Genomic DNA, 26,375 nt, shown 5'->3' on the forward strand with positions numbered 1-26,375 from the left:
GGTGGATTGCCTGCTGGGTGTGGTGTGGTGCCTGTTGTTTTGTGTACGTCATCTTCTTTGTACAGCGTGCATCTCGCTCTGTGGCGCATGGGAGGGGCCAACCGGAGGTGTATGGCTTGCGCGCGGGTCTTTGTGCCTTGAAAGGGACCTGGGTGGAGAGGTTGCAGGGAATGCGTGCACCTCTTTGGGCAGTGTCTGTCTGGGCTGGGGCCGAGCCTGTGCTGGGTGTCTGAGGAGGGTCCCCAGGGTGGGCAGCAGGCGCGGGCGGCGCCTTCCGGCTTGGCGCGGGGCTGGTAACTGGAGCCCCTTCCCCCGATGAAATATTGATCCAGCTTCGTCAGCGGCGTGGGGGAGGGACGGGAAGGGGTGAGGGAAGGGGAGGGGAGGAGAGGAGAGGGGAGAGCAGGCGGGGGAGGGACTGGGAGCGAGCCGCCGGCCGCTGTCCGTGGTGCTGCCGCATCTCCCCCAGCGAGGGTGTCGCTGCTCAGGCGAGAGTGGGTCTGGTAGGGGGAGAGATTGTCCCATCCACCAACACCCTTGAGGGTGGCCCTGCCTCTCAGGATGAGCCTGCCTGTCCCTTCTGCTATCCCCCATCTAGGAAGGGGGAACAGAGGAACCAAATGTGTATCTTATTGGGATCCAGTATCCACCAGCTAGGGTGACCATATGGCTGGGTTTGCCTGGCACAGTCCTCATTTTCACCTGTGGTCCGGTGTGATTGAGTATTGTCCCTGCTCATTCTCACAAGGGTCCCAGGTGGATGATAAGTTATGTGCTCACCTGTAATAAGACTTTGATCCAAAGACCTTTTCCCAGTCGCCTCTGCTCTGCCCTGGGAGTTCTCTAGCCATGTGGACATGTAAGTGTGTGTGTGGTTGCATGTGTGGAAATTGTCCTTCCTGTGCTAGGACTGAGCTGGAATAAGTGCTTCAGAGCCCCAGGCTCCTGCCACAGCCCAAACCCTCCCCAATGCATCAAGCCCCCTTTTCTTTCAGTCCAAATTCTGCTTTCCATTTCAGCTGTGCTCCTTTCACGCCTGGGCTTCCCCTGTGCCTTAGGGAGGGAGTCAGGGTGCCCTCCTAGCCTCCCTCCTGCATCCTGAGCTGGGCAGACCCCTTCTTGATCTCAATATCAGGGTGTTGCAGGGCTTCCAGCTTGTCCATCTGTATATTCATGGTATCTTCTGTGAGTCCCTCTCCTACTGTTCACCATGGACTCTCCCTCCTTCAGTTGATTCCGTCTTCCACCTACCTCTAACTGTAGGTATTACCTCTCAATCTTTCCTCACTCTCTGCTGTCTCCTGGGCATTCTTCTTCCTTTCCACACCCCATTTTTTCTTTGGAGAAGACACCCAAATCCTGCCCACTCACCTTGCTGTCCTGAGCGCTAGTGAATTGGCTTACCTGGCCAACACCTGAATGTGAGAGTTACAGCATTATCTCAGACCCATCGGGACTAGAATGGGGATTCATCTTCTCCTTAAGCCAGGATTTTTCTGCTAGGACCTCAAGCTCTGCCATTAGCACCTTTCACCCCCATCCGTCCTGTAAATCACCTTGGATTTCATTTATTTATTTATTTATTTATTTATTTTGAGATGGAGTCTCACTCTGTTGCCCAGGCTGGAGTGCAGTGGCGAGATCTCGGCTCACTGCAAGCTTCACCTCCTGGGTTCACGTCATTCTCCCGCCTCAGCCTCCTGAGTAGCTGGGACTACAGGCGCCCGCCACCATGCCCGGCTAATTTTTTCGTATTTTTAGTAGAGACAGGGTTTCACTGTGTTAGCCAGATGGTCTCGATCTTCTGACCTTGTGATCCGCCCGCCTCAGCCTCCCAAATTGCTGGGATTACAGGCGTGAGCCACCGTGCCCGGCCAAATCACCTTGGATTTCATTTTTTCCCTTTTCCCTACTTTGTCCCCTCACTCACTCTAGGCAATCCCCTAACCCCACCCACGACTCCTGGCCACGTTTCCTCTTTGCACCTCACTTTCTGAAGCAGTGCAGCCCTTCTTCCTGCATGGATGTAGCAGCCTCCTGGCTGCTCTTCCTGCTGTCAGGCTTCTTTCTGATTCTGCACTCAGTGTCAGATTGATCTCTGTAAAGCATTACATCTAAATCATGTCAGATTTCACTCCTACAGGATGAAAGCCTAGCTTCTTAGCCCCACATTCAGAGCCCTGCACTGGCTGCTCCCAGCCTATCTTTCCAGCCCTCTGTTCCGCAGTTGTACCTACCTCCTCTCCAACTGCACTGCTCTGTTCACCAGCCTCTGAACACAATGTTTTCTCCCTGGGCCTTCCCAGTAGTTGCCACCTCTTTCCTTTAGAGCCACCTCTGCCTCTCCTCTCCAAACCTCACCTATCTTTTGAGGTGCAACTACTGGGTTAATGCCTTCTCTGGTCTCCCCCACCCTGAAGTGCTCACTCTTTCTGCAGAACAACCAGAGCAATGTATCTTCACCTCTCAGTGCCTTGGGTGGCCCATGGACCAGCATCATGAGAATCACTTGGAAGTTTCTTAGAAATGCAGTGTCTCAGGCTCCACTTATGACCCATGGATCAGAGCAGGCTCCCCAGGTGATCCACCTGCACGTTGCAGTTGGAGAAGCACTGGATCGTGTGGTCATTGAGTACAGGATCTTGCTTCTGTTTGGGGAGTCACCTTTGGCCCATAGTAGTGGTATGCTCCAGTGCGAAGTTTAGCAGCCCCTGTAAGGAGACAGGTGCCACATCTAGCCACATCCTACAAGCCAAGGGAGGGGTGGATGGTGGAGATGGCTGAGAAGAATGTGTACCCTGGCTGGCCCCTTCCCACCCATAACCTATGCCCTGCAAGGCCCCAGAGCTCAAGCTCTGTAAATCTGACTGTAGAAAGCACTTTAGTGACATGAGGAGGAATCAAGTAATCAATAAAAAAGCAGTTATCAAGCAGATAGAAGAACTTTTCCCTCTTCACAAAGCACACATTGGTGGAAATGCCTGTTACTCTAATGTATGTTTTGAAAAAGAAAAATATGTGGTTTTGGTTTTTTTCTTAATTATCACATTAATACGGTTTCTTAAGTAGTAACTTTAGAAAACACAATATGTCACATGGAGAAAATAAAAATGACTCACAATGCTATAAATACTGCTAATTTAATGTTTTAGGTTGCCATTCATTCATTCTACAAATATTTACTGAGTCCTGCTATATGCCAGACCTGTGCCAGGTACTAGGGATTCAGGGTGAAGACGACGACAAGGTTCCTATTTTTAACCAGCTCACAGCCAGGGGGCGGGGTGTGGGAGACAAGCACGGAACAAGTTAGGAACAGCAGTGTATTCATTTCCTAGGGAAGCTGCAACAAAGTGCCATGAACAGGGTGGCTTAAAACAACAGAAAGGTAGACTCTCACAGTTCTGAAGGCTGCAAGTCTAAAATCAGGTGTTGAAAGCGTTGCTTCCTTCTGTGTGCTGTGAGGAAAATCTGTTCCGTGCCTCTCCCCTGGCTTCTGGTGACAGGTGGCAATCCTTGGCGTTCCTTGGCGCATTGACGCGTCACTCCCATTTCTGCCTCCATCGGCACATGGCGCTCTCCCCGTGTCTGTCTTCACGTGGCCGCCTTCCTATAAGGACACTGGTTATATGAGGGACCCACCCTTCTCCAGCATGACCTCATCTTAACTCATCACATCTGCAATGACCGTGTTTCCAATCCAAGTCACATTCTGAGGGACTGGAGGTTAGAACCTCAACAGTTTTTAGGGGGACACAATTCAACTTAGGGACAGTACAAAGGGAATTATGGAGACTAACCTCATCTGGGAAGACTCTCCTAGGAAATGACCTTCAAACTTAGATTGAGCCAAGAATAGGGTTTAGCCAGGCAAAGGTGGCAGGACCGACAAGTATGGGGCCACCAGATCCTGGGGGTGGGGGAAGAGAAGAGCATGCCAGGCAGACAGGAGACAAAGTGGCTAAGTGACTCTTTTTTTTTTTGACAGAGTCTGGCTTTGTCACCCAGGCTGGAGTGCAGTGTTGCAATCTCAGCTCACTACAACTTCTACCTCCTGGGCTCAAGCCATCCTCCGACCTCAGCCTCCCGAGTAGCTGGGACTACACATCAGGCTAATTTTTGTATCTTTTTGTAGAGACGAGGTTTTGCCGTGTTGCTCGAGCTGGTCTCAAATTCCTGGGCTCCTGTGATTCACCTGCCTTGGCCCCCCAAAGTGCTGGGATTACAAGCATGAGCCCCATATCCGGCCCAAGGTGGTACTTTTGAGGACTGAAAAGAAGCAAGTGTGACTGGAATACAAAGTAGGGGCAAGAGGTATGGGACAGGCTGGGAGATAGGAGAGGAAGACAGTCCAAAGCAAGTGTGACTGGAATACAGAGTAGGGGCAAGAGGTATGGGACGGGCTAGGAGATAGGAGAGGAAGACAGTCTCTAGGTCACATGGGCTTGTGGGCCTTGGCGAGGGGCTTCTCCTTTGTCCTGCAGGAAATGGGAAGCTAAGGGAGGTTGTCAAGCAGGAGAGATTCATTCTGTTTTGTAGGCTGGCTCCTCCCAAAACTGACTCAGGCTGTGTTGTTCCTCCAAGTCCCTGCTTCTGAGGAAGAACATACAGCCCTGTCCTTAGGAGCCCCTAGCCCAGTGAAGGCCCATGGCGACCCTGTCCTGGGAAGGGGGCATGGCTGTGACCCCAGCAGCCCCTAGTGGAGCCTTCTGGAACCTTGTTCTGAATGGGAGACAGGGCTCACCCAGCCCTGGGTCTGCCTTACCCTTGTGTGTTTTGAGTCCTTAGAGTTTGGGTTTGAGTCTGACCACCCCATCTCCTGCACTGCCATGATGACTGTGACTGAGACTGTATCTAGGGTCCATGTGGTGCCCTGAGGCCCCAGGGAACATCAGGGGCTCAGTCTTCTAGGTCTTGCAGGGACCATGCCTTCAGCACCCTACTCCCTTCAAGGCATGTCTGCAGTCTGTATTGCCTTCCTACACAGTATCCAGCCTCTCTGGGGTCCTCAACCCATCCCTTACCACACCCTCAGAGGGCCACCCCTTTCCTGTGTGTGATGGGAGAGGGCCTGCCCACCCTGCCCAAAGCTGCCTGTCTCTGCCTTGCCCGGGCGGGGTGGGCCAGGCTGGGTGGAGAAGTGGGTCAGCCTGGTAGCCATGGTGACAGCAGCTGCTCTGTGCCAGCCTTCTCCTCTCCTCACCACAAACCTCACCGATGAGCTCCTTTGTCCGGTCTGGTGGGGATGGGGGTCAGGCAAGTGAGATTGGGGACTGTGGTATGTATGAGTGTGCATATGTTCAAGCTCACACACACCTGCTCAAAGGTGGGGTGTGTGCCTTAGCCAAGGGAGCCCACGACTCAGGGTAAGATGCTTCCTGCTTCCCTGCCCACGGAGCCATGGGGCTCTTCCTGCCTCTCTGGACTGGGCAGGGGCCCAATGAGGAGGGTGTTTGTGGGTGTGTGCAGGTGTCTACACATGTGAGTCTGTGAATGCCTATGGCTGTCGTCGTGGCTGCCTCTGTGTGTCTCTGTGTGTATGAGTGTCTTGGTGGGGGGTGGTGTGCATATCTGTGTGCACATGTGATTGCGTCTTTAAGTGTGTATCATTGACACGAGTCTGTGTGATCACACATTTGGAATTCTGTGCCCCATGTCTCTTCCTGCATGTGTGTGTGCACACACATGCCAGCCTGGCTTGGGGGAGACAAAGGTCTGCACAACTAGGAGAGGAGCCGTTGCTCTGTGCTGCCCATGCTGGCTGGGTGTGCTTCCTTGGCACAGACTGTCTTCCCCACCACAACCACCTACCAACCCATCACCGCCCACCTCTAGACAGGAGAGGCTGGAACCTAAGGAGCCCCTCTACTCCTTCTGTGAGTGCAGGCACTAGCCTCGGACAAGGGCACAGATCAGCACAGGTGATGCAATGGGCCGTCCTGGTGCGGGATTAGGTTTGGGCCAGGGGTATCAGATGCCAGACCCACTATCCAGCAGGGGGTCAGGAGCTGAGATGCTGGCACAGCTTCATAGGCCACTTCTCACTTCAACTGAAAAGTGCAGGGACCCTGATCCCTGACTTCTGGAGCACTCAGGGCTGTGGTGGGAGGTGCTGCTCTAGTCTCTGGGCCTTCCCCTGAAGTGGTTGCACCTGGTGTGGACTCCGGACCAATGAGAACTAACACGTGGACGATCCTTTACGATTTATAAAGGGATCTTTTTGGAATAATAATGTAATTGCCCAACTGATGATCATTTACCACATCCCAATCCTTGTTTTGTGATGTTTTATATAAGAATCCTAAAGCAGACATTATCGTCCCCACTTTAGAGATGAGGAGCTTTAGGCTCAGGGGATTTGTTAAGGAAGCCCTGTATCATACGGCTTGTAAGTGGCAGATCTAGGTCTTGCACCTAAGTCTGTCTGCCTCCAGAGCATGTGTTTCATTCACTCTGCCTTTCTCTCCTCTTTGCTTCCTGCTCCTCTTTGTCTCATCTGACCCCCAGTCCAGCGGGGAGAGTCGGGGAGGGCCCAGGTGGTGATTAGACTCGTCTTGTAGAGAAGGGAATGGTTCAGAGAAGCTAAAGGACCTGCTACGGATCACATGGCTAGGGGCAGAGCCAGGAGTGTGTCCCCCAACTGCTGGGCATGTCACAGAGTGTCTGGGGAGGAACGCAGACCCCATTAATCAGAGGGAGATTGGAGGAAGGAAGGATGGGGTCTAGAGCTCCTCAGCGGTTGGTCCTGGGTGAGTCTCTGTACATGTATTAAAAAATCTCAAAGTTGTGGGTCTTCAGCAGCTTGGCATCCAAGTGCCTAAAGGAACATTAGGGGGCCCAGGAGTTGTGAAAATTTTACAAGAGGAAATGGAGAATTGAAGAGTTTAAATGATTTGCTCAAGGTCACACAGCTTCTTCAAAGTCTTTTTATGCCACAATCTACCGGAAGCCCTTGAGGGCAGATGCCTTACCTAGCCCTTCCTCTAAGCTCCCCTCTTCCCTTCCAGACCCTTTTGCCACATCGCCTCCTCCTGGGAGCCTGCCCTGATTGCCTTCACCTCATTTCTTGAAAACTGGTGTTTTAGCAGAAGTCGATTGAAGCCTTGTGCAAATGCCCTAGGGGTGTGCTGTTGGGAGGGGCACAGCCCCCTGTGATGCGGAACACCAGGCTCAGATTCATCAATTTGGTGAGTTGGGTTTTCTTCCAGGTGAAGGGTGGGGAGGGAGCACTACTGATAGGTGATTTGAGACCTGAGAGTTAGGGGACTTAGGGTTGAAGCGCTGATTTTGCCACCAATTTTTTGTGTTACCCTGGTGCGTCTTTCCCCCATTCTGGGCCTTGATTTCTTGTTCTGCAAAATAAAAGGCTCAGGCTAGAATAGAGACAGCAAGTCAGTTTTAGCTCATGAGCTGTTTCTCATCAGCTGGTGCTGGAGCCCTGTGTTGAGAGGGACTCTGAGGCTGTCTGACCTTCATGGGAAAGAGAGAGGTTAATGGTGTCCACTGTGAGTAGAGAATGGGGAGGGGTGGTAGGAGCCTCAGTTATTTGCAGTCCCTTCCAGCCTAACACTCCATCACCCTGTCATGCATTCCTTGGTCTTTACTGTTGGAAAGGTGAGTGGCTAGGATCATCTTGAGCTTTTGTGTGGCCTTGAACTACCAAAAATTCTCATCTGGGTGGGGAGCGGTAGCTCACACCTGTAATTCCAGCACTTTGGGAGGTTGAGGCAGGCGGATCACGAGGTCAGGAGTTTGAGACCAGCCTGGCCAATATGGCAAAACCCCATCTCTACTAAAAATACAAAAATTAGCTGGACGTGATGGTGGGCACCTGTAGTCCCAGCTACTCAGGAGGCTGAGGCAGGAGAATTGCTTGAACCCGGAAGGCGGAGGTTGTAGTGAGTCAAGATTTCTCCACTGCACTCTAGCCTGGGTGACAGAGCAAGACTCCGTCTCAAAAAAAAAAAAAAAAAAAAAAAAAAAATCATCAGTTTAGACCCACGGTTAAAGGGACTGAGGGGCCCAGGGTAGCCTGGTAGGGCCCTGAGACCTGCTGTTGTCAGGATTCAGGAGAGAGTTTGGAGGGTCCTTTTAGGGTACTGAGACCCCAGGGTAGAGGCCAAGCATCCAAGGGCTAAAAAGGAAACACAAAGCTTATTCCTGGGGAGCTGAGCAGGTCTCTTCTGGCATGGAGTTTTGGCAGAAGTGGGGGCAGTAGCTGTCTCCCTGGAGGATAAATCGAAGTTTCTCTGCTGCTGTGGTAATAGCTGGGAGTCAGCAGGAAGAACTTCAGAGTGAGGTCTCTGTGACTCACTGAGATCATAGGATGGTTTCCTTCCCTGAGGTGCCATGACCTGGGCTGAGAAAGGGACGGTCTGCTCAGAAGTAGGGAATCGGTGAAGGGACTTGCGTGGGAAGGGTATAGTTTATTTAGCAATCGTTTGGAATCACCAACATGTGACATGGTGTGCTCTGTGTCCTGCCCGCTCCTCACCACTCTGCCACAGTCTCCACCACCTTCCCTTTTCCATCCCTGTGGTCTGATGGCTCAGGGGTTGCTATTCTGTGGATGTCCCTCCTTTTAGGTGCCCTATCTGTAACTTTGGCATGTCTTTCCTGAGCTAGACCTGCTGCCAGAGAAGAAACTAGATCTCTAATTCCGAGTCCTCCGCTCCAATGTGCATTCATAGACTCAACTCTCCCACTCAAAAGGAGTTTTAGAGATTACTTAATCTGACCCCTTCATTTTACACCCAGATGAGACAGCCGAGGCCCAGGGGAGTTCACATAAGGAATCTGTTCACATTCGAATCCCACATCCTGATTCCTAACCCTCCTAAGCTGCCCTACCCAGGACTTCTGGCCCACAGGGTCAGTCCTAGGACCTTGGGTCCAGTGCTTTGGGTCTGGCTCCTCCTGCCCCCTTGGGAAGTGGCCTGCAGACTGGGCCCTCCCAAGCATTTTTCAGTTCTCCAGCCCCGCTGGTTGATCCCTAGATGGTTAAAGATGAGAAAATAGCTCTGGATGGTGCAGAGACCTTGATTCCAAACCAACTGCTTGTCAATTCCATTTATTATTCATGAGGAAACATGAGCCCCTGGGTTGGCAGGGTCAGGAATTTTGTCCCTTACCCCCTTCCCTTTCCACCCCCTGGGGGGGGTACTCTCCTGCTTCCCGGAGGCTGTGCTAGGGAAGCACTTTGCTTCTCCAGCTATGGTCCAGTTGGGATTTCTCCTGCCCTAACTTAGATGCTCATGCCAGCTGTGGGAACCTGGGCCAGAGGGGCTTTTCTCATACAGACACTTTCCTTGTAGTTTTCTCAAAGGGCCCAGAGAGCCAGAGCAGAGTCTGAGCTTAAGGGCCGGGCCTCCATTTTTGGTTGAAGGGACAGGGGATGCTAAGCATTCTGTCTCTTTGTGGAAACAAGAGACCTGAGTTCAAGTCCAGGCCTTGCCTCTTCTTAGCTGGCTAGGATGGATAAGTCCTTTACTTCTCTGAGACTCAGTTTTCTTATCTACAATACAGAGATAACCACATGCCTTCCAGAAATACTGTAAGGAGTAAATTAGACCAACACCGTGGCAGAGTCACAGTGTCAGATAAGCCTTCTCCCATCTTCCACCAAAAGACCATGCAGATACCCAAAAAACACACAAACTGGCACTAGAATTGGAAACTCAAAAGAAGAGATCATCATAGGCCCCAGTCCAGGGGGACTTTCCATTAGCTGCAGGGTTGATGAGGGATGGAGAAATACAATCCAGGACTGTGCACACGTCACACGGTGAATGAGATCGGTCCAGGCAGCCACAGAGAAGGCAAAATGAGGCGTTAACTCATCCCCTCTGTCAGCTATACTTTGCCAGGCTGGCAGGAGTCATGCTGACCAGGTGACCATTGTCAGCTGTCTGGGGACTGTCTTCCTTATCCGTCACAATGGTGCTTTTCCTCTTCCACCCAATCTCCCTCCCCTTTCTGTGTCCTTTTGAAAAGGCGGACTCCTTCAGTGTACCAGGTCCAAGGGCCCAGGGTCAAGCGAAGTGCCCTGAACCCTGGGATGGTCAGCTGCCCCAGGAAAACCACTGTGGGCTAGGACAGAGCCAGGAGCGTGCTGGGTGCAGAGGATGCTGGAGCAGCTGGCCTTGTTGGGTTCTTCCTGAGCAGAGGAGACCGACTTCAGCATGGGACTTTGCAGCCAAACTGTGGAGGCCGACAGCTGGAGATCCCACCTCTGTTCAAAACAGAGCCATAGACTCCTGCAGCCCCCTCCCCCAGAATGGTTCTCAGGGCCCTCTGTCCTCTTCCCTAGCACTTAGCATAACCATCATTAAATATTTAACTGCAGAATTAGTTATTTACTGTCTGTCTCCCTCATGGACTGGAGGCTTTGGGAGGGCAGGACCAAGCTGGTCTGACTCATGGCTGTATCCTTGGCATTCAGCATGGGCCTGGGAATTTTAGGGGCTTAAATATTTGTTGACTGCAGCTAATAGGGAGAGTAAATGTCAATATTTTTAAAAAGGAATTTGACAATATATTCTGAGAATCCAAAAGACATTTATGACCCTGGCATCAGGTAGGATGCTTTTGGAGGTAACAGAGAACTCTGATTCAAACTGGTTTAAGCAATGGAAAATGTATTGTCTCACATCATTGGAAGACCAGCACAGGGCAGGCCCTAGGTGTGGCCTGAGGTACTTCCTGTCTGAGTGCTGTCTGTTCACAGTAGCACTGGCTTCATCCTAGGGCTGAGCCCTCTCTAGGGTGTAGGAAAGAGAAGGACAGAGGGAGAAAGAAGGAGGGCCCCCCACCTCTCTTATAAGCATGGAATCCAAATCTTCCCCTGCTTGGACAAGTAAGAGTTGCCAAGGTGAATGCCATTCATGGATTGCCTTAAATTAATCAAGATCTGCCTCTAAAACAAGAAGTGGGTGGTACCTGGACAAAACCAGCCCTCTGTCAGGAAGCAGAAAGAGGGAGTGGATGCTAGGGAAGCTCCTAGCAGTATCTGTACCCCCGGACCCAGTTGTTCCGTTTTGAGGACTCAGTCCTAAAGAAACAAGCAGACAATATCCATGTAGAAAGATGTTTAGGCTGGGTGTGGTGGCTCACACCTGTAATCCCAGCACTTTGAGAGGCCAATCTGGTGGATCACTTGAGATTAGGAGTTTGAGACCAGCCTGGTTAACAGGGTGGAACCCCGTCTCTACTAAAAATACAAAAAAATTAGCTGGGCATGATGGCGCATGCCTGTAATCCCAGCTACTCGGAAGGCTGAGGCACCAGATTCACTTGAACCTAAGTGGCAGAGGTTGTAGTGAGTCGAGATCGTGCCACTGCACTCCAGCCTGGGTGACAAAGCAAGACTCCATCTCAAAAAAAAAAAGAAAAAAAGAAAGATGTTTATTGCCGTGTTTATTTAAAAGAGAGGAAAGAAACCAGGCACGGTGGCTCATGTCTATAATCCCAGCACTTTGGGAGGTTGAGGCAGGCAGATCACCTGGGGTTAGGAGTTCGAGACCAGCCTTAACAACATGGTGAACCCCCCCTCTACTAAAAATACAAAATGTTAGCCAGGCCTGGTGGTGCATGACTGTAATCCCAGCTACTTGGGAGGCTGAGGCAGGAGAATTGCTTGAACCCAGGAGGTGAAGTTTGCAGTGAGCTGAGATTGCACCACTGCACTTGAGCCTGGGTGACAGAGTGAGGCTCCATCTCAAAAAATAAATAAATAAAAAATAAAAACAAAAGAGAGGAAAGAGAGAAAGAGGAGAGAAACTTGGGCCTGATGTAAGAGGTAACTATATTGAAATACGTAAGTCAATTATGCTACTTCTATACAATGGAATATCATGGTAGCATACATAGTGTTAATGACATTGGGAAATGCTTATGATGTATTTTTTTTTGAGACAAGAGTCTTGGTCTGTCACCCAGGCTGGAGTGCAATGGTGCGATCTCGGCTCACTGCGACCTCCGCCTCCTGGGTTCAAGCGATTCTCCTGCCTCAGCCTTCTGAGTAGTTGGGATTACAGGCGCCCACCACCACACCTGGCTAATTTTTGTATTTTTAGTAGAGATGGGGTTTCACCATGTTGGTCAGGCTGGTCTCGAACTCCTGACCTCAAGTGATCCACCCACCTCAGCCTCCCAAAGTGCTGGAATTACAGGCGTGAGCCACCACGCCCAGCCATGATATAATGTTAAATGAAAAAAATACTAGTATATAAAATGATATTTGCAGTATGAGTTCAATTATTTTAAAAAATGCACGGAAGGGTGGCTGGAAAGGAATAGACTAAAATGCCTTTCAAGTAGGGTGATTTTCTTGCTGCTTTGGGCTTTTCTGCAGTACCCCCTTCACACAGAAGGACCCCACCAGAGTCTGCACAGACTGGAGCCAGTTCTGTTCTCCCTGTTATTATTTGCTATGAAAATAATAACCACTAATATTTACTGAATATTTCCTCTAAGCCTGATGGGCACTTCACATGCATTATTTAATTTAATCCTTAGAACAATCCTATGAGCTAAGTGCTTTTATTTCACATCTTGCCGAGGTGTTCACTGAAACCTCAGAATGTTTGTTTGGTCACAAGTTCACACAGCTAGTGTGTAGAGACCTTTGGAATTCAAGCCTGGGCCATGTGACTCCACAGCCTCGATCCTCTCCATTAAACCAGGTCACCTGCGAGGCTCTTCATAGCCATGTGCTAATAGGAATAGTCCCTTTTATTGAGCCAGAACCTGTGCATGCGCTTGACATTTGTTTGTGCATTTAAACCTTACAGCCTCAGAGAGGTCAAGTGACTAGCCCAAGGTCATGCAGCTAGGAAGTGGTGGGACTGCAGTAGATTCATCCAGGTCTGACGTGGGATCCTTTGTTTCCTGCCCACCTTCAGAGCTGCCTGAGGCCCTGCTGCCCCAGGGACCATGTTTAACGGGGAGCCAGGTCCTGCCTCGTCTGGGGCCTCCAGGAACGTGGTGCGGAGCTCCAGCATTAGCGGTGAAATCTGCGGATCCCAGCAAGCTGGGGGCGGGGCTGGGACCAGCACCGCCAAGAAGCGGAGGAGCAGCCTGGGTGCCAAGATGGTGGCCATTGTGGGCCTGACTCAGTGGAGCAAGAGCACACTCCAGCTTCCACAGCCTGGTGAGGGGACCTGGGACATCACGGGGTGGGGGTAGGGGACACTTTGCAAAGACAGACTACCCAGGGACTGCCCTGATGGATCTGCACTCCCATGCCCACAAACACTTATACGGTGGCCCTTCCCATAAAACAGGTGCTGTTCTTGGTCCAGTAGGTGTATGGACTGATTAAATCTCCATGGAGCTCTATGAGACAGGTACCAAAGAACAGAAAAGGGAGGTCAGATGCTTCAAACTACACAACTAGTAGGTGGTGGAGTCTGGATTCAAACTCTAGCAATTGGGCTTCCTAGCTGATGCTCTTAACCTTTACATTCCACTGTTTCCACACACAGACTTAGACATTAACCAGTAGTTACTTGTTAAACAGGCTTATGTTCCTGGCACTGTGTAAGTGACACCACAATTTTACAGACATACACATCCACAAGATTTAGTCTCAGGTGCCGGTGCAGGGCTCACACCTATAATCCCAGCACTTTGGAGGGAGAAGCGGGAGGGCCACTTGAGCCCAGGAGTTTGAGACCAGCCTGGGGAACATAGTGAGACCCCCTGGTTTAAAAAAACAAAAAAGATTCAGTCTCACCTGTAGTCTCCCAGTCTCCTAAATACAAATAACCACACAAATGCACTTCTGTAGTCCCATGTATATGTTACGAAGCACAAGGGAGACACACACAAAGATGTGTGACTTGTACAGTTACATAAATAGAGCACTCAGTGGCTCTGGTAAGCTGCCCATATTTCCAGGGAGACACAGTAGAGAAATTCACACTGTGCATGGTCACGGATAAAACCAGTCATGCAAACTACACAGACACGGCCCTCTGATTACATGCACAGACCCAGATCACAGAAACATGTCCCATGTGTGCAGGTGTACATCACAAAGCCACATTCACACACACCATAATAGCTCCATCCTCATCAGTACAGTATCCTTTTTCAGACACCTCGCTGCAGAATCTCAGTTATGTTCATCCTGGTGGGTGACCACCTTGTGACATACATAGACCCCACAACACAGAGGAGCCAGCCCTCCCCACCAAGACCTCCTCACTTTGTGGCATCAGCCCAGACACCAGCTGGTTTTGTTTTAAAATCTCTTCCTGCTTATTTTGTTCAGAGTAACAACTTCCCCAGAAACCTTCAAATAGGCAGCTGGATGGGATGGTGAGGGGGCGGGGGCTCCGGAGGATCCGGGGAGAATGCTCATCAAGGCTCCCAGTTGGGGCTGGGGGTGGGGGACTTTTCCAGGCCTTAAAATAGATTTTTACAAAGCCCTCGACAGGAGCACGTGGGCTGGTCTTTTCCAGCAATCAAGCTGTGATGTGGTTTCTGGCTGGGGGAAGCTATTATAGATGGGGAAGGGGCTTGAGGTTATCAGAGTCCTAGAGTGGGCGTGGCCTCTGTGAATATGCAGTTTAGGCCTGATACTAGAGTCAGGAAGATGGGGACTTGGGGATCTAGAAGTTGGGCTGGGACAAGGAGGGGGCTGAGATAGGACCAAGGAGTGAGATTAAGATTAGGAGGTCATGGAGGTGTTGGACCCCAGGAGTCTGGCTCCAGGGGACCAAGCCCAGGAATCCAGCTGATTCAGTTTCAGACCCAAAGGCTTCTTCATGCCCAAAGTGATTTGGAGGGACAGTCTTCCAAGGCCAGGATAGGGACCTGAGTCACTGGGAGAAACTTCTAGTGGTCTGCCTTGACTTTACAGGCTGCAGGCAGGGATTGGAGCAGATACCAGGAAGACCTTTCATCTCGAGAAGAGATGAATGATGTTGGGGCTTCTGAATCCCTTGTCTCCTTGGTATGCAAGGGCATGGCTGAAGGACTGGAGCTAGGGGAACTGCCCAGATGCCCTTCTAACTGAAGGTGTCTGTGAATCAGCTAATTGCTGAAAGTCAGAGCGGGGAGGGTCCCTTGAGATCATCTAGGACGCTGTACTTATGTTACTGATGAGGCATCCAGAGCCTGGGGAGAAAGCATGTCCCTGGAGAACAACCTCAAGTTCAGATCTACCCCCTGTCCTTTACTAACCGGGTGACTAAGGCAAGTTACTTCACCTCTCTGAGCCTGCTGCCTTGTTCGTAGAATGAGGGCAGTGATACATGCCTTGCAGAGTTGTCCAGGAGACTAAATGAGATAGGGTGTGCAAAGGCACCCAGCTTCATGCCTGGTACATAGGGTAGGCACTCAGCGAACTGTCGATGCTATTATTATTACCTGCCATTGTACCATAAGGCCAAAAGAGAAGTGAGTTCTCAGCCTCCATACCTCTGCTCCTTCCCTGTAGCATACTCTTCTCCATCTAGAATTCCTTCTCCATTTTTTGCCCCCATGCCTTGAGGATGCCAGTATCCCAGCTCGGACTCTCCTCGTGGGTGGGAGCATCTGGTGCCAGAGGAATATATGAGGCAGACTCATGGGCATTCGCTCTGCAAACCGTTCTGGGAAAGACCCTAGAAGGGTGCCCCCACTCCCAACAGATGGGATGGTTCCATTCCCTGCAGGGCTGGGCTGTGTGAAGTTGGGAGGAATTCCTCTCCTGGACTCGGTCTTCTGGGCTCAGGTCTGCCCTTCCCAGGGCCTCCTTCCTCCTAGTGTGTCCGTACTCTACATTGGCTAGAGCCCTGCCCATCCTTCTTTGTTTCAAAGCCCCTGCCCTAGTACAAGATCCATAATATCTAGCCTGGACGATTGCACCACCCTCCTCTCTAGTTCTCCTGCCTCCTGCCTGCCTTCTTCCAGTTTATTCCTCATGTTGCCCTAGAGTGGACTTACAAAAACTCGCTTTAGAGGGCGAGTCCTGGCTCTGTAACTCACCATGGGACCTTGGGAAATTTACTTTTCTGCTGGGCCTCAGTTTCCTCTTCTGTAAAATGGAGCTAAAATGCTCTCTCCCAGTTTCCTTTTGGATCTACCATTCACTAAGTCGTGGGAGCAGTGAGGAGGGTGGGGTCAGAGCTTTGGGTCCAGGACACAGGTGGGTTCTGGTCTGGCAATTGGCTGGGTCTACACAGGACCATCCTGGGCTGTCCTAGCCCCTCCCAAACGGAGCTAGTATTTTCAGTTCCAGGGACAGCGGCTTTCCCCTTCTGGACTCCGGGATCTGGGTCAGGGTAGAGAGAGGGCTCAGGACCATTCCAGAAGATGCCATGGGGAGTGGTGGTACAGGGTATGAGTGCCCCTCCTTTGTTTGTGATGGGACAGATGGGATGGTTCCTGGAGTCTTTTGGTCTCTGGGGCCCATAGAATTATTTCAGGCAACTTGGCCTGTTTCTCTAGAGAGAGAGAGATTATATAAAGTTATTCCTTAAATCAGTAGGGGTTGAGACTATACATGTATGAAGCCAGTGGAGGGATCGTATGGACATGTATGAAGCCAGTGGAGGGATCATCTCTGAGATTGCAAGAGCTTTCTCCTCCCTCTAAAGTCATGGAACTTCATCTCTGCGGAATCACCTCTCAACTAGATGGGGGATTGGGAGGGGAGTGAAAAGAGCATGACAGCAGACTGGGAGTCTGTGGGCCTGATCTAGTCCCAGCTCTCTCGGCACCTGGACCTCAAGCTTCCCATCTGTGAAATTTGGGGGAGGGGTAGCCAAAGTATCTCTAAGATTTCAGGATTCTGTGACTCCCCGACTCAGGGTCTCACATGGGGTTAGACAAGTCTTATCTAAGAAGGCAAATTTGCTCCCAAATGGGTCTAAGTTTCCCTAAACTCTGAAAGAGGAGGGTTGGGGTCATGAGGAGGTGAGCCTCAGGCTGTGTGTTGTGGGGTAGAGATATGAAGGCGAGGGAGCCCCCACAGACCCATCTGTCTTCTAATTGGGTTATAGATGACGTAGAGTTAGGGGCCATGGACAGGGAGAGGCCCCACACACCAGCATTATTACCCAGGCCTCTGTGTGTGAGGTGGGTCAGACACCATTTGTGGGTTTTCATCAACATGTGTGATGAATGGGAGGGTTCAACTTCAAGTGTTACATGCAAAGATCATGTATCCATGACTTGACCGAAGGCGACAGAATACATCATGTGTACGTGTGACCAAGACCTGGTAGGACCATTTGTGACTGTGTGACTGTGATATAAACATGCATGTAGCCTTGTGTATGGGATTACTGTATTTATATATGTGATTGCTGCTGCTCGTGCATGTCTGCCTATGCCTCTCTTTGTGAAAAAAATATATATGAGCTAATGTGACTCTGTGTGTGTGTGTGTATATGAGATCTGTATATGAGACAGACAGACATATTGATGGTGTCATGGATTCCAGTGTCCCAGAAGCTGGGATGATTTCAGAGAAGACATTCTTCCTCACCCTGCACCCTGTTCTCAGCCTGTTCCACCACCCACCCTCCCATCCACTAGTGATCCTAGACCTCTCAGCCTGCCCTCCTCTAGTGGGGACTTTCGGAAAGACAAGCAGACGAAGCAGGAGGAATAACGTCTTCCTTTTCCCAGGCTAGGGTCTTGAACATCCCCTCCCCAGCCCACCACTGGGTGTGGTGGGAGAGAATTGCCAAGGTAACCAGCTCCCTGCTCCCCACTGCTTTCAGGGGCTGTGCTGCCTGGCCTGCCCTGGCCTCTCCCCCTCCCTGTAGGCAACTCCACTCTTAATTCGCTTGGCCTCTAACCAGTGACAGCAAATGGTTCCTTTGGTGCAGTTCCTATCTGAGGGCCAGTTCCCTCCCCATCAAGCTCCTCCAGCTGCCAGGCTTCAGCGGGGGAAGTCCCTGCAAACCCTCAGCCCGTCTCCCCTGTCCACCCCCCCGGGAGAAGAGGTGTCTAGAGGGACCACACTGCAATGCCGAGGAGGTTGCCATGGAAACCCAGGCAGGATGGTGTGCTGCTGGGAGAGGGAAAGTGTCCCATGCTCCCTGCAAGGCTGAGAGGGAGGCTAGGATATGGGGGTCGAGAGCCTCTGAACAGGAGGCACAGAGACACAGGGGTAAGCTCTCACAGGCCAGGTTTGGAACTTTTTCTGCAGACCTTTTCCCAAAGCCAAAGGCAATTTGGGTCAACCCAGCAGTCCCTCTCTGTCTTGTTTCCCTAATGGCCTCTCCAGCTCTCTACACACGTCCTCTCCATGTTCAGCCCCACCTAGAGAAGGCAGGTTTGTTTGACAGTGGTCAGGCTTCCCATGGGGACTTTCCTATAGAGCCACCAGAGGTATCAGAGGTGAGTTGTGAGGTCCGGGTGTGATAGGGTCTGAGGGTACCTGAAAGAGGGAAAGTCAGTCTGAGAATCCCAGAGATGAACTTTCCAGAAGAGAGTGGGAGGAGACACACTTAACCTTTGGGGCAAGGGCTGAAATTGAGCGGGAAGGTGAGCGTCAGGGGAGCCTCATGAGGGTGAGGCATGGGCCCCGGCTGCAGATCTGCGGCTCTGCCTGGTGGCGCCATCATGACTCTGCCTGCAGCCATCGTTCTAGTCTGCTTTGTCAGCGTCAGTGCCCTGAGCAGGGCCAGCTCTGAGGTCAGCTCAGCCATGCCCCTGCCTCCAGTCAGAGCCCTGCTTATCCTCCCCATCAACCCCCACAATGCTAAGAGAGTAACTTTGGCAGGACTCTTAGAGAAGCCCCATTCATAATCTGACCTTGTTCCCTCTCTGTGCTTGGGGTGGGGGGCGGTCACAGAAGGGGCCACCAAGAAGCTGCGCAGCAACATCCGCCGGAGCACGGAGACAGGCATCGCGGTGGAGATGCGGAGCCGGGTCACTCGCCAGGGCAGCCGGGAGTCCACCGATGGGAGCACCAACAGCAACAGCTCCGACGGCACGTGCGTGCAGCCCCGCGCTGTGGTCCCCTCCCTCCTCCTCGGTCCTCCAGTCAAAGAGCCACTGGGCAGGGTGGGAAAGCCTCCCTGTTTTGTTTCCAACTAAAACGTCTGGGTCCTCTGTGTCTCTACCTTCCTTCATACCTCCCCCCTCAACACTCTGCCTGGACCCCAGGTCTTCCATCGCTCCCATTGGAATATCCAGATATCCAGGAGCTATCAGTTCCTTCTGTATGTTTCAGGAAGAGACCCTTACCTCCCACCTCCCACCACCCACACACTACCCTGCTCCAGAGGAAAGAGTGGAAAGGAAAATGTGGCCCTAAAATCCTTTTAAATCTAAAACCATTGTTGTGACCCAGATGAGTGGCATTCTCTCAAGGAGGCTTGCTTAGAGCTGAGGGAAGGAGATCGGACTAGATCAGTGTTTTTCAAACCATGGATGGTGACTCATAGACAGGAAATAAAATAGGTTTAGTGGGTCAAAACCAGCGTTAGAAAAAGAAACAGGTATATCTTATGAAGTAAGGATAAATTGCCTCGCGAATTTTTGTTTCCATTTTTTATGTATAGACGCACACAGATCTGTCCTGGGTCAAGATGTTAAATCTCCTTTCTTCCATGTAGGTTGCATTAAAAAATTTGAAAGTCACTGGGTTAGATATTCCCACAGATCTCTTCTAAGTCTATGAAATTATAGTTGTATGACTAAGATTTTCTGCTTCTGCTTCAAGACCCAGTGACTTCCAGGCTCAGGACTCTGCGGCTCCATTGTTTGAGATTCAGTGATTGTGTGCCTCACTGCTGCACCTACTTCCATGAATGCGAGTACTCTCAAGCATTTATTACATCTTCCCATGTGCAGAGCATGCCTGGGCATCTCAGATAGGTCATTCTTACACTGGGATCTGCCGGCTGTGATTAGACCATCTGTCTCTTTTTTTTTTTTTTTTTTTTTAGAGCCGGAGTCTCGCCCTGTTGCCCAGGCTGGAGTGCAGTGGTGTGATCTCGGCTCACTGCAAGCTCCGCCTCCCAGATTCACACCATTCTCCTGCCTCAGCCTCCCAAATAGCCAGGACTACAGGCACCTGCCACCACGCCCGGCTAATTTTTTTTTTTTTTTTTGGAGACGGAGTCTCGCTCTGTCGCCCAGACTGGAGTGCAGTGGCGCGATCTCGCTCATTGCAACCTCAGCCTCCCGGGTTCACGCCGTTCTTCTGCCTCAGCTTCCCGAGTAGCTGGGACTACAGGCGCCTGCCATCATGCCTGGCTAATTTTTTGTATTTTTAGTAGAGACGGGGTTTCACTGTGTTAACCAGGATGGTCTTGATGTCCTGACCTCGTGATCCGCCCGCCTCGGCCACCCAAAGTGCTGGGGTTACAGGCGTGAGCCACTGTGCCCAGCCTTTTTTATTTTTGAGACAGGGTTTCACTCCCACAATGTAGGCAGGCTGGATTGCAACAAATGGCGCGATCTCCACTCACTGCACCCTCGGCCTCCCAAGCTCAAGTGATTCTCCTGCGTCAGCCTCAGGAGTAGCTGGGACTACAGGTGCACACCAATGCACCCCGCTAATTTTTGTAGAGACGGAATTTCGCCGTGCTGCCCAGGCTGGTCCTGAACTCCTGAGCTTAAGCGATCCACCCGCCTCGGCCTCCCAAAGTGCTGGAAATACAGGTGTGAGCCACCGTGCCTGGCCTTGTTTTTTGTTTTTTTATTTCTTGTTTCTTGAGATGGAGTTTTGCTCTTGTTGCCCACGCTGGAGTGTGGTGAGGCAATCTCAGCTCACCGCAACCTCCGCCTTCCGGGTTCAAGTGATTCTCCTGCCTCAGCCTCCTGAGTAGCTGCGATTACCGGCATGCGCCACCACACCCAGCTAATTTTGGATTTTTAGTAGAAAGGTGATTTCTCCATGTTGGTCAGGCTGGTCTCAAACTCCCGACCTCAGTTGATTCGCCCGCCTCGGCCTCCCAGAGTGCTGGGATTACAGGCGTGAGCCACTGCACCCAGCCTAACAGTGATCATTTAACACTTACAGCAACCCTGAGGGTTGTGGGTACTACCATTATCTCCATTTTACAAGTGGAGAAACAGGGAGAGGAAGAGGGTGAGGCACCTTACCCAAGGTCACAGCTATTAAGTGGTGATGGAGTCAGAATTGGAATTAAGGCTGTTTGATTCCATGACCTGTGTTCACAATCTCCACGCTATATCCAACTCCTAAAATTCTGTGACCTTGAGAGTCTAAGTTTCTTTATTTAACATTCTCAGGTATCATTGTCCTAAGAATGTGATATTAGGCTGTTGTTGACCATGGCCAATGAAAGTGGGGCCTTGAAGCCCCTCCCCGTGGGGTGGAGGTTGGGTCTAGTCAGGGAGAAACACAGGCTCTCTCTGACAAGCATACACAGCCTACTTTTTCCTCCCTGCCTGCCACTAGACAAGGGAGACTCAAGGCCAAACTATCTAGTAGGAGATTCTTCCTTGGATAGCCTTTTATCTCTGCAGCCAGCAGCCTGGGCCTTTCTAGGAGATGTTAGACCTTTGTTCTATCATAGCCCTTGAGGGTTGGCAGGGCCAGCCCTCCCTCATCTGTCCTTTCTCAGCTGGCCACACCCAGAACATCTAGACTGGAGCACAAGAGAAAAGTAGCACGTTTCCCTTGATGATAACAACAGCAGCAACCAGAACTATGATTTAGTGTTTTCTGTTTGTCTGGAACTTTCCATCTGCCCTAATCCTCAACATATAAAACCCCATGAGTTGGGCATTGTCTCTGTTTTGCAGGCAAGGCAATCTTACCTTTTGGAGCCTCTGTTTTCTCATCTGTAAGACTGGATAATAGCTCCTACTACACAGAGTGGTTGTAAGGATTAAATGATATAACACCTGTGGAACTTTTAATGCACCACTGGCACCTGGCCAGCTATCAATCACTGTCAGCTTTTCTTGTTACTGTTTCTAGACCCCCACACAGTCATGGAACAATCACCATCCACCATCACTTGCCATTCACCTCAACCCTGTAATTGTGTTATTTTAGTCGTAGCTGCTGTTCTGGGCACCACCTCATGTTTGACATGGATTTCAAACTTACGGTCAACTCAGACCTCAGTTCTTACAACTTGTTCTGGGCATTGAAATTTCTGACCTTTGTCTCTGGTTCTTAGTATTGTCATACCCTGGTGAGGACACAGGTATCCAGCAAGCCCTGCCTTGTAAGAGTCACTTCAGAAGTCCCTGGAGCTTAAGGATTAAATAGCATCATTATGTTATTGTTATTAGTTTATTTTCTCAAGTGACATCAAAGTATTTTTCTTTAGTATGCAGAAATGAACAGGTGTTTGTCCTTTCCCAGAGTAGTGCAATCATACTGTGTAGAGGAGAAACTGAGGCACAGAGGGACGTGCCCAGGGCCCCAGGGGCAGAGCATGGCAGCCTGCCAGCTATACTTTCATCCTCGGGTTGCCCTGACACCCTCATGCATCCTTCTGCCTCCTCCTGCAGGTTCATCTTCCCCACCACCCGTCTGGGGGCTGAAAGCCAGTTCAGCGATTTCCTGGATGGGCTGGGACCAGCTCAGATTGTGGGGCGACAGACACTGGCAACACCACCCATGGGTGAGTCTTATTGAGGGCAGATTGAGTGGGGGTAATGATGACCATGCGACGGGAAGGGTGAGCTCAGTGGGGGCCCTTCACTGGCCATTGTAGAGTTTATTCTATCACCAATTCTGTGATCTTAAGCAAGTCACTTCCCTTCTTTGAGCCTCAGTCTCCTCATCTTTAAAGTGGGAATGATAATACCCACTTGAGTTCTGTGATCTAACCATACTTTACTGAGCTCCTGTTAGATGCTTTCCATGAGGTATTTCAATTTACTGCTTAGGAACTGTGGCTTATTTGACTTATACCCAACAGCGCCTGGCACCTAGAGGCCCTTTAGTCATTTTCTTATTGCTCTTCCTTGCAGCTAGGAAGTATAGTTGGCCCTCTGTATCCATGGGTTCTGTGTTTGTGGATTCAACCAACCTTGGATAGAAAATATTTAGGGAAAAAAATTCCACAAAGTTGCAAAAAGCAAAACTTGATTTGCTGCGTGCCAAGTACTACCCCGAATCCATGCAAATGAAGTGATATGTAGGCTTTGTGTTAGGTATTATAAGTACAGTCATTTTCAGTGTGTGAATATCATAGAGCATACTTACACAAACCTAGATGGTGTGTGTATGTATATATATTTTTTAATTTATATGTATTGTTTCATATGGAAAACCATATATCCTAGCACCATTACTGAATATCAATCATTTCCCCTATTTGATCTGCAATGCCAATATCAAGTACCATATATCAGGTTTCTATATATGCTCCATTATAATCTTATGGGCCCACTGTCATGTATATGATGCATTGTTGACTGAAATGTCATTATGCGGCACACCAGTGTAATCTAGAGATGATTGAAAGTATACAGAAGAAGCTGGTTGCAGTGGCCTGTGCCTGTATTCCCAGCTACTCAGGAGGCTGAGGCTGGAGGATTGCTCGAGTCTAGGAGTTTGAGACCAGCCTAGGCAATATAGTGAGACCCTGTCTCAAAAACTAAATAAAATAAAGCATATGAGAGGATGTGCATAGATTATATGCAAACACTATGCTATTTTTATTATTTTATTTTATTTTTGAGATGGAGTCTCACTCTGTTGCCCAGGCTGGAGTGCACTGGCGTGATCTTGGCTCACCATAACCTAACCTCCACCTCCCAGGTTCAAGTGATTTTCCTGCCTCAGCCTCCTGAGTAGCTGAGATTACAGGCATGTGCCACCATGCCCAGCTAATTTTTGTATTTGTAGTAGAGACGGGGTTTCACTGTATTGGCCAGGCTAGTCTCGAACTCCTGACCTCACGTGAATGCATCAACCTCGGCCTCCCAAAGTACCGGGATTACAGGCATGAGCTACCGTGCCTGGCTGCCATTTTATTATTTATTTATTTATTTTGAGATGGAGTCTCGCTTTGTCACCAGGCTGGAGTGCAGTGGCACGATCTCGGGTCACTGCAACCTCCACCTCCCAGGTTCAAGCAATTCTCCTGCCTCAGCCTCCCAAGTAGCTGGGACTACAGGCGCACACTGCCATGCCTGGCTAAATTTTTTTCTTTGTATTTTAGTAGGTATGGGGTTTCACCGTGTTGCCCAGGCTGGTCTTGAACTCCTGAGCTCAGGCAATCCGCCTGCCTTGGCCTTCCAGCTGCCATTTTATATTAGAGACTGGAGCATCCAAGGATTTTGATATCCCTGGGTGGGAGCAGGGTAGGGTTCTGGAACCAATCCCCCATGGATACTGAGGGATGATGGTACTTCCTGAACCCTACGCTTGGTCCTGTTAGCTTCAGCCTGGCCTATTTCATGAGCTCTCAGACAGAGCCTCCCTGCCTCCTCCCTCCCTTAGGTGTTGGCTCTGTTAGCTTCCAGCAGCTCCTCCCCGGAATACCTCCTCCAGAGGTGCCTCCTCGCCTCCACCCCTTTCCCCTCAGTCTGACCTGAGCAGCACCTGACTCACATGTCCCCACTCAGCCCCCATCAGGACAGTGCTGAGCCTTTGACCCTCCCAGCAAATGAGGAAGCCGAGTGCAGTGTCCTGCTGTGAGTCATGCAGTGGAGCTGGAGTTCCATTCCAGGCCAGGACTCCTTCCACTGCAGTGCTCTCAAAAGCTCCTGCCCAGGAGCTCCTGCCTGATGGAACAGGAGTTGATAGGGACCCTCAGAGGGCGAGGGTCAGCTGAAAGCAAGGGCTGGGAATTAGCCAAATCCAGTTCAAGGGCTGGAACCTTGTTTTCAGTCTCTTAAGGGTCTGGGGAGCCTGCTTTTCCCAGCCCTAGACCCAGCCACAGGCTGGGCAGCAGTGAGAGGAGGCAGCCACTTCCACAAGGCTAATGTGCCATGGCAGCCAGGACCATTTGTGTGTGGTACCGCCTGGTATCAGACCAGGGAAGGACAAGTTTGCCTTATTCACCTCGTTAGTGATGTTACGGTGAGACCTGGAGATTAATTCCCAAGGCCTTCCCTTCTCCCTTCCCCACAAGGAGGTCAGGAATAGCTGGATGGAGGTGGATGAATTCCAGGATGTCTCTTGAAATTAGTAAACCCCCATCTTCCCTAGTATACAAATACAAAAATTGCATGATGGCTTAGAGAATCTAAAAATGGGTGACTGAATTCAAAGTCTGGCCCATTTGATTCTTCTGGACTAGGCTTATGATTCTGCACCCCTGTAAAGGACTTCACTTTGTTCTGAGTGACTGACTACTACATAATTCCAAATTCTGCCAACCAATGTTGAACAAAGCTAAGAGTTCCTAGAAATCAGGTAACTGACATAACTCCACACACAGACCTTGCCCCAGCTGGATAATCCACTCTATGGGAGTACGGTGAAGATTTCTCAGCTGTCCACACCCAGAAAGTCTGCTGGCCTTCCCTGCCTCCACTGGTAATGCACTAGCAGACCCTTGTTGCCAGATAGTGCCTCGTGTCCTGGGTAGGTTTTTAGCTTAGCGCCTTTTCAAACAAATGTCCTTCCTTCCTTCCCTCCCTTCCTCCCTCCCTTCCTTCCTTTCCTCCCTTCTTTTTTTTTTGAGACAGAGTCTTCCTCTGTTGCCTAGGCCAGAGTGCTGTGGTGTGATCTTGGCCCACTACAGCCTCCGCCTCCTGGGTTCAAGTGATTCTCCTGCCTCAGCTTCCCAAGTAGCTGGGACTACAGGTGCACACCACCATGCCTAGCTAATTTTTTGTACTTTTAGTAGAGATGGGTTTCACCATGTTAGCCAGGATGGTCTCGATCTTCTGACCTCGTGATCCGCCTGCCTCGGCCTCCCAGAGTGCTGGGACTACAAGTGTGAGCCACCGCACCCGGCCTCAAATGGATGTTCTTTCAACACAGATGTATGGGGACGTGAAGAACAGCCACTGAGCCCACAGGCTCCCCTGTCTTCCTGACACAGGAAGCTCTGTCCCCAAGTTTGCTATTCTGCTCATTAAAACAGGAGCCTCCCAGTTAGCCAGACACAGATGGGGGTTTGGCAGCCATCTGTTGTTACCCCGTCATGGCCCTGACGGTCATGCCGCCACCCCACCCCACCCTAAGGGGCCTATCAAAGGGGCCCTAGGCTGCTTTAAAGTGGTCTCCCGAGAGCAGTTCTGACCCATGTGGTTGGTGCCATCTTGTTCGCTTTCTAGTGATCATGTAGCCTCCTCCACAGGCTGGCATTCAGTACAGCAGCTGGCTGGCCTGCCCCTTGGTCTGGCCCTGCCTGGACTCACCCTCTTCTTCCTTTCAGGAGACGTGCACATTGCCATCATGGACCGCAGTGGCCAGCTGGAGGTGGAAGTGATTGAAGCTCGGGGCCTGACCCCCAAACCAGGCTCCAAATCCCTCCCAG

General features: G+C 50.7%; 1 protein-coding gene across 2 annotated transcripts in view; it reads left to right on the forward strand.

Annotated features, from left to right (window-relative positions):
• RIMS3 (regulating synaptic membrane exocytosis 3) overlaps window positions 1-26,375 on the forward strand; it is a 46,264-nt gene that overhangs the window by 11,510 nt on the left and 8,379 nt on the right. Inside the window, exons 2-6 of one of the 2 annotated variants that reach the window (XM_023221587.2) lie at window positions 7,008-7,187; window positions 12,903-13,150; window positions 18,800-18,938; window positions 22,444-22,556; window positions 26,274-26,375. In XM_023221587.2, the coding sequence (XP_023077355.1) occupies window positions 12,934-13,150; window positions 18,800-18,938; window positions 22,444-22,556; window positions 26,274-26,375 (571 nt within the window). In that variant the 5' untranslated portion in view covers window positions 7,008-7,187; window positions 12,903-12,933. Of the gene's footprint in view, window positions 1-7,007; window positions 7,188-12,902; window positions 13,151-18,796; window positions 18,939-22,443; window positions 22,557-26,273 lie in introns of both variants that reach the window. The other variant, XM_023221586.2, reaches the window with a different exon arrangement.

Source organism: Piliocolobus tephrosceles, chromosome 1, assembly GCF_002776525.5.
Source record: "Piliocolobus tephrosceles isolate RC106 chromosome 1, ASM277652v3, whole genome shotgun sequence".
NCBI classification, from domain to species: Eukaryota; Metazoa; Chordata; class Mammalia; order Primates; family Cercopithecidae; genus Piliocolobus; species Piliocolobus tephrosceles.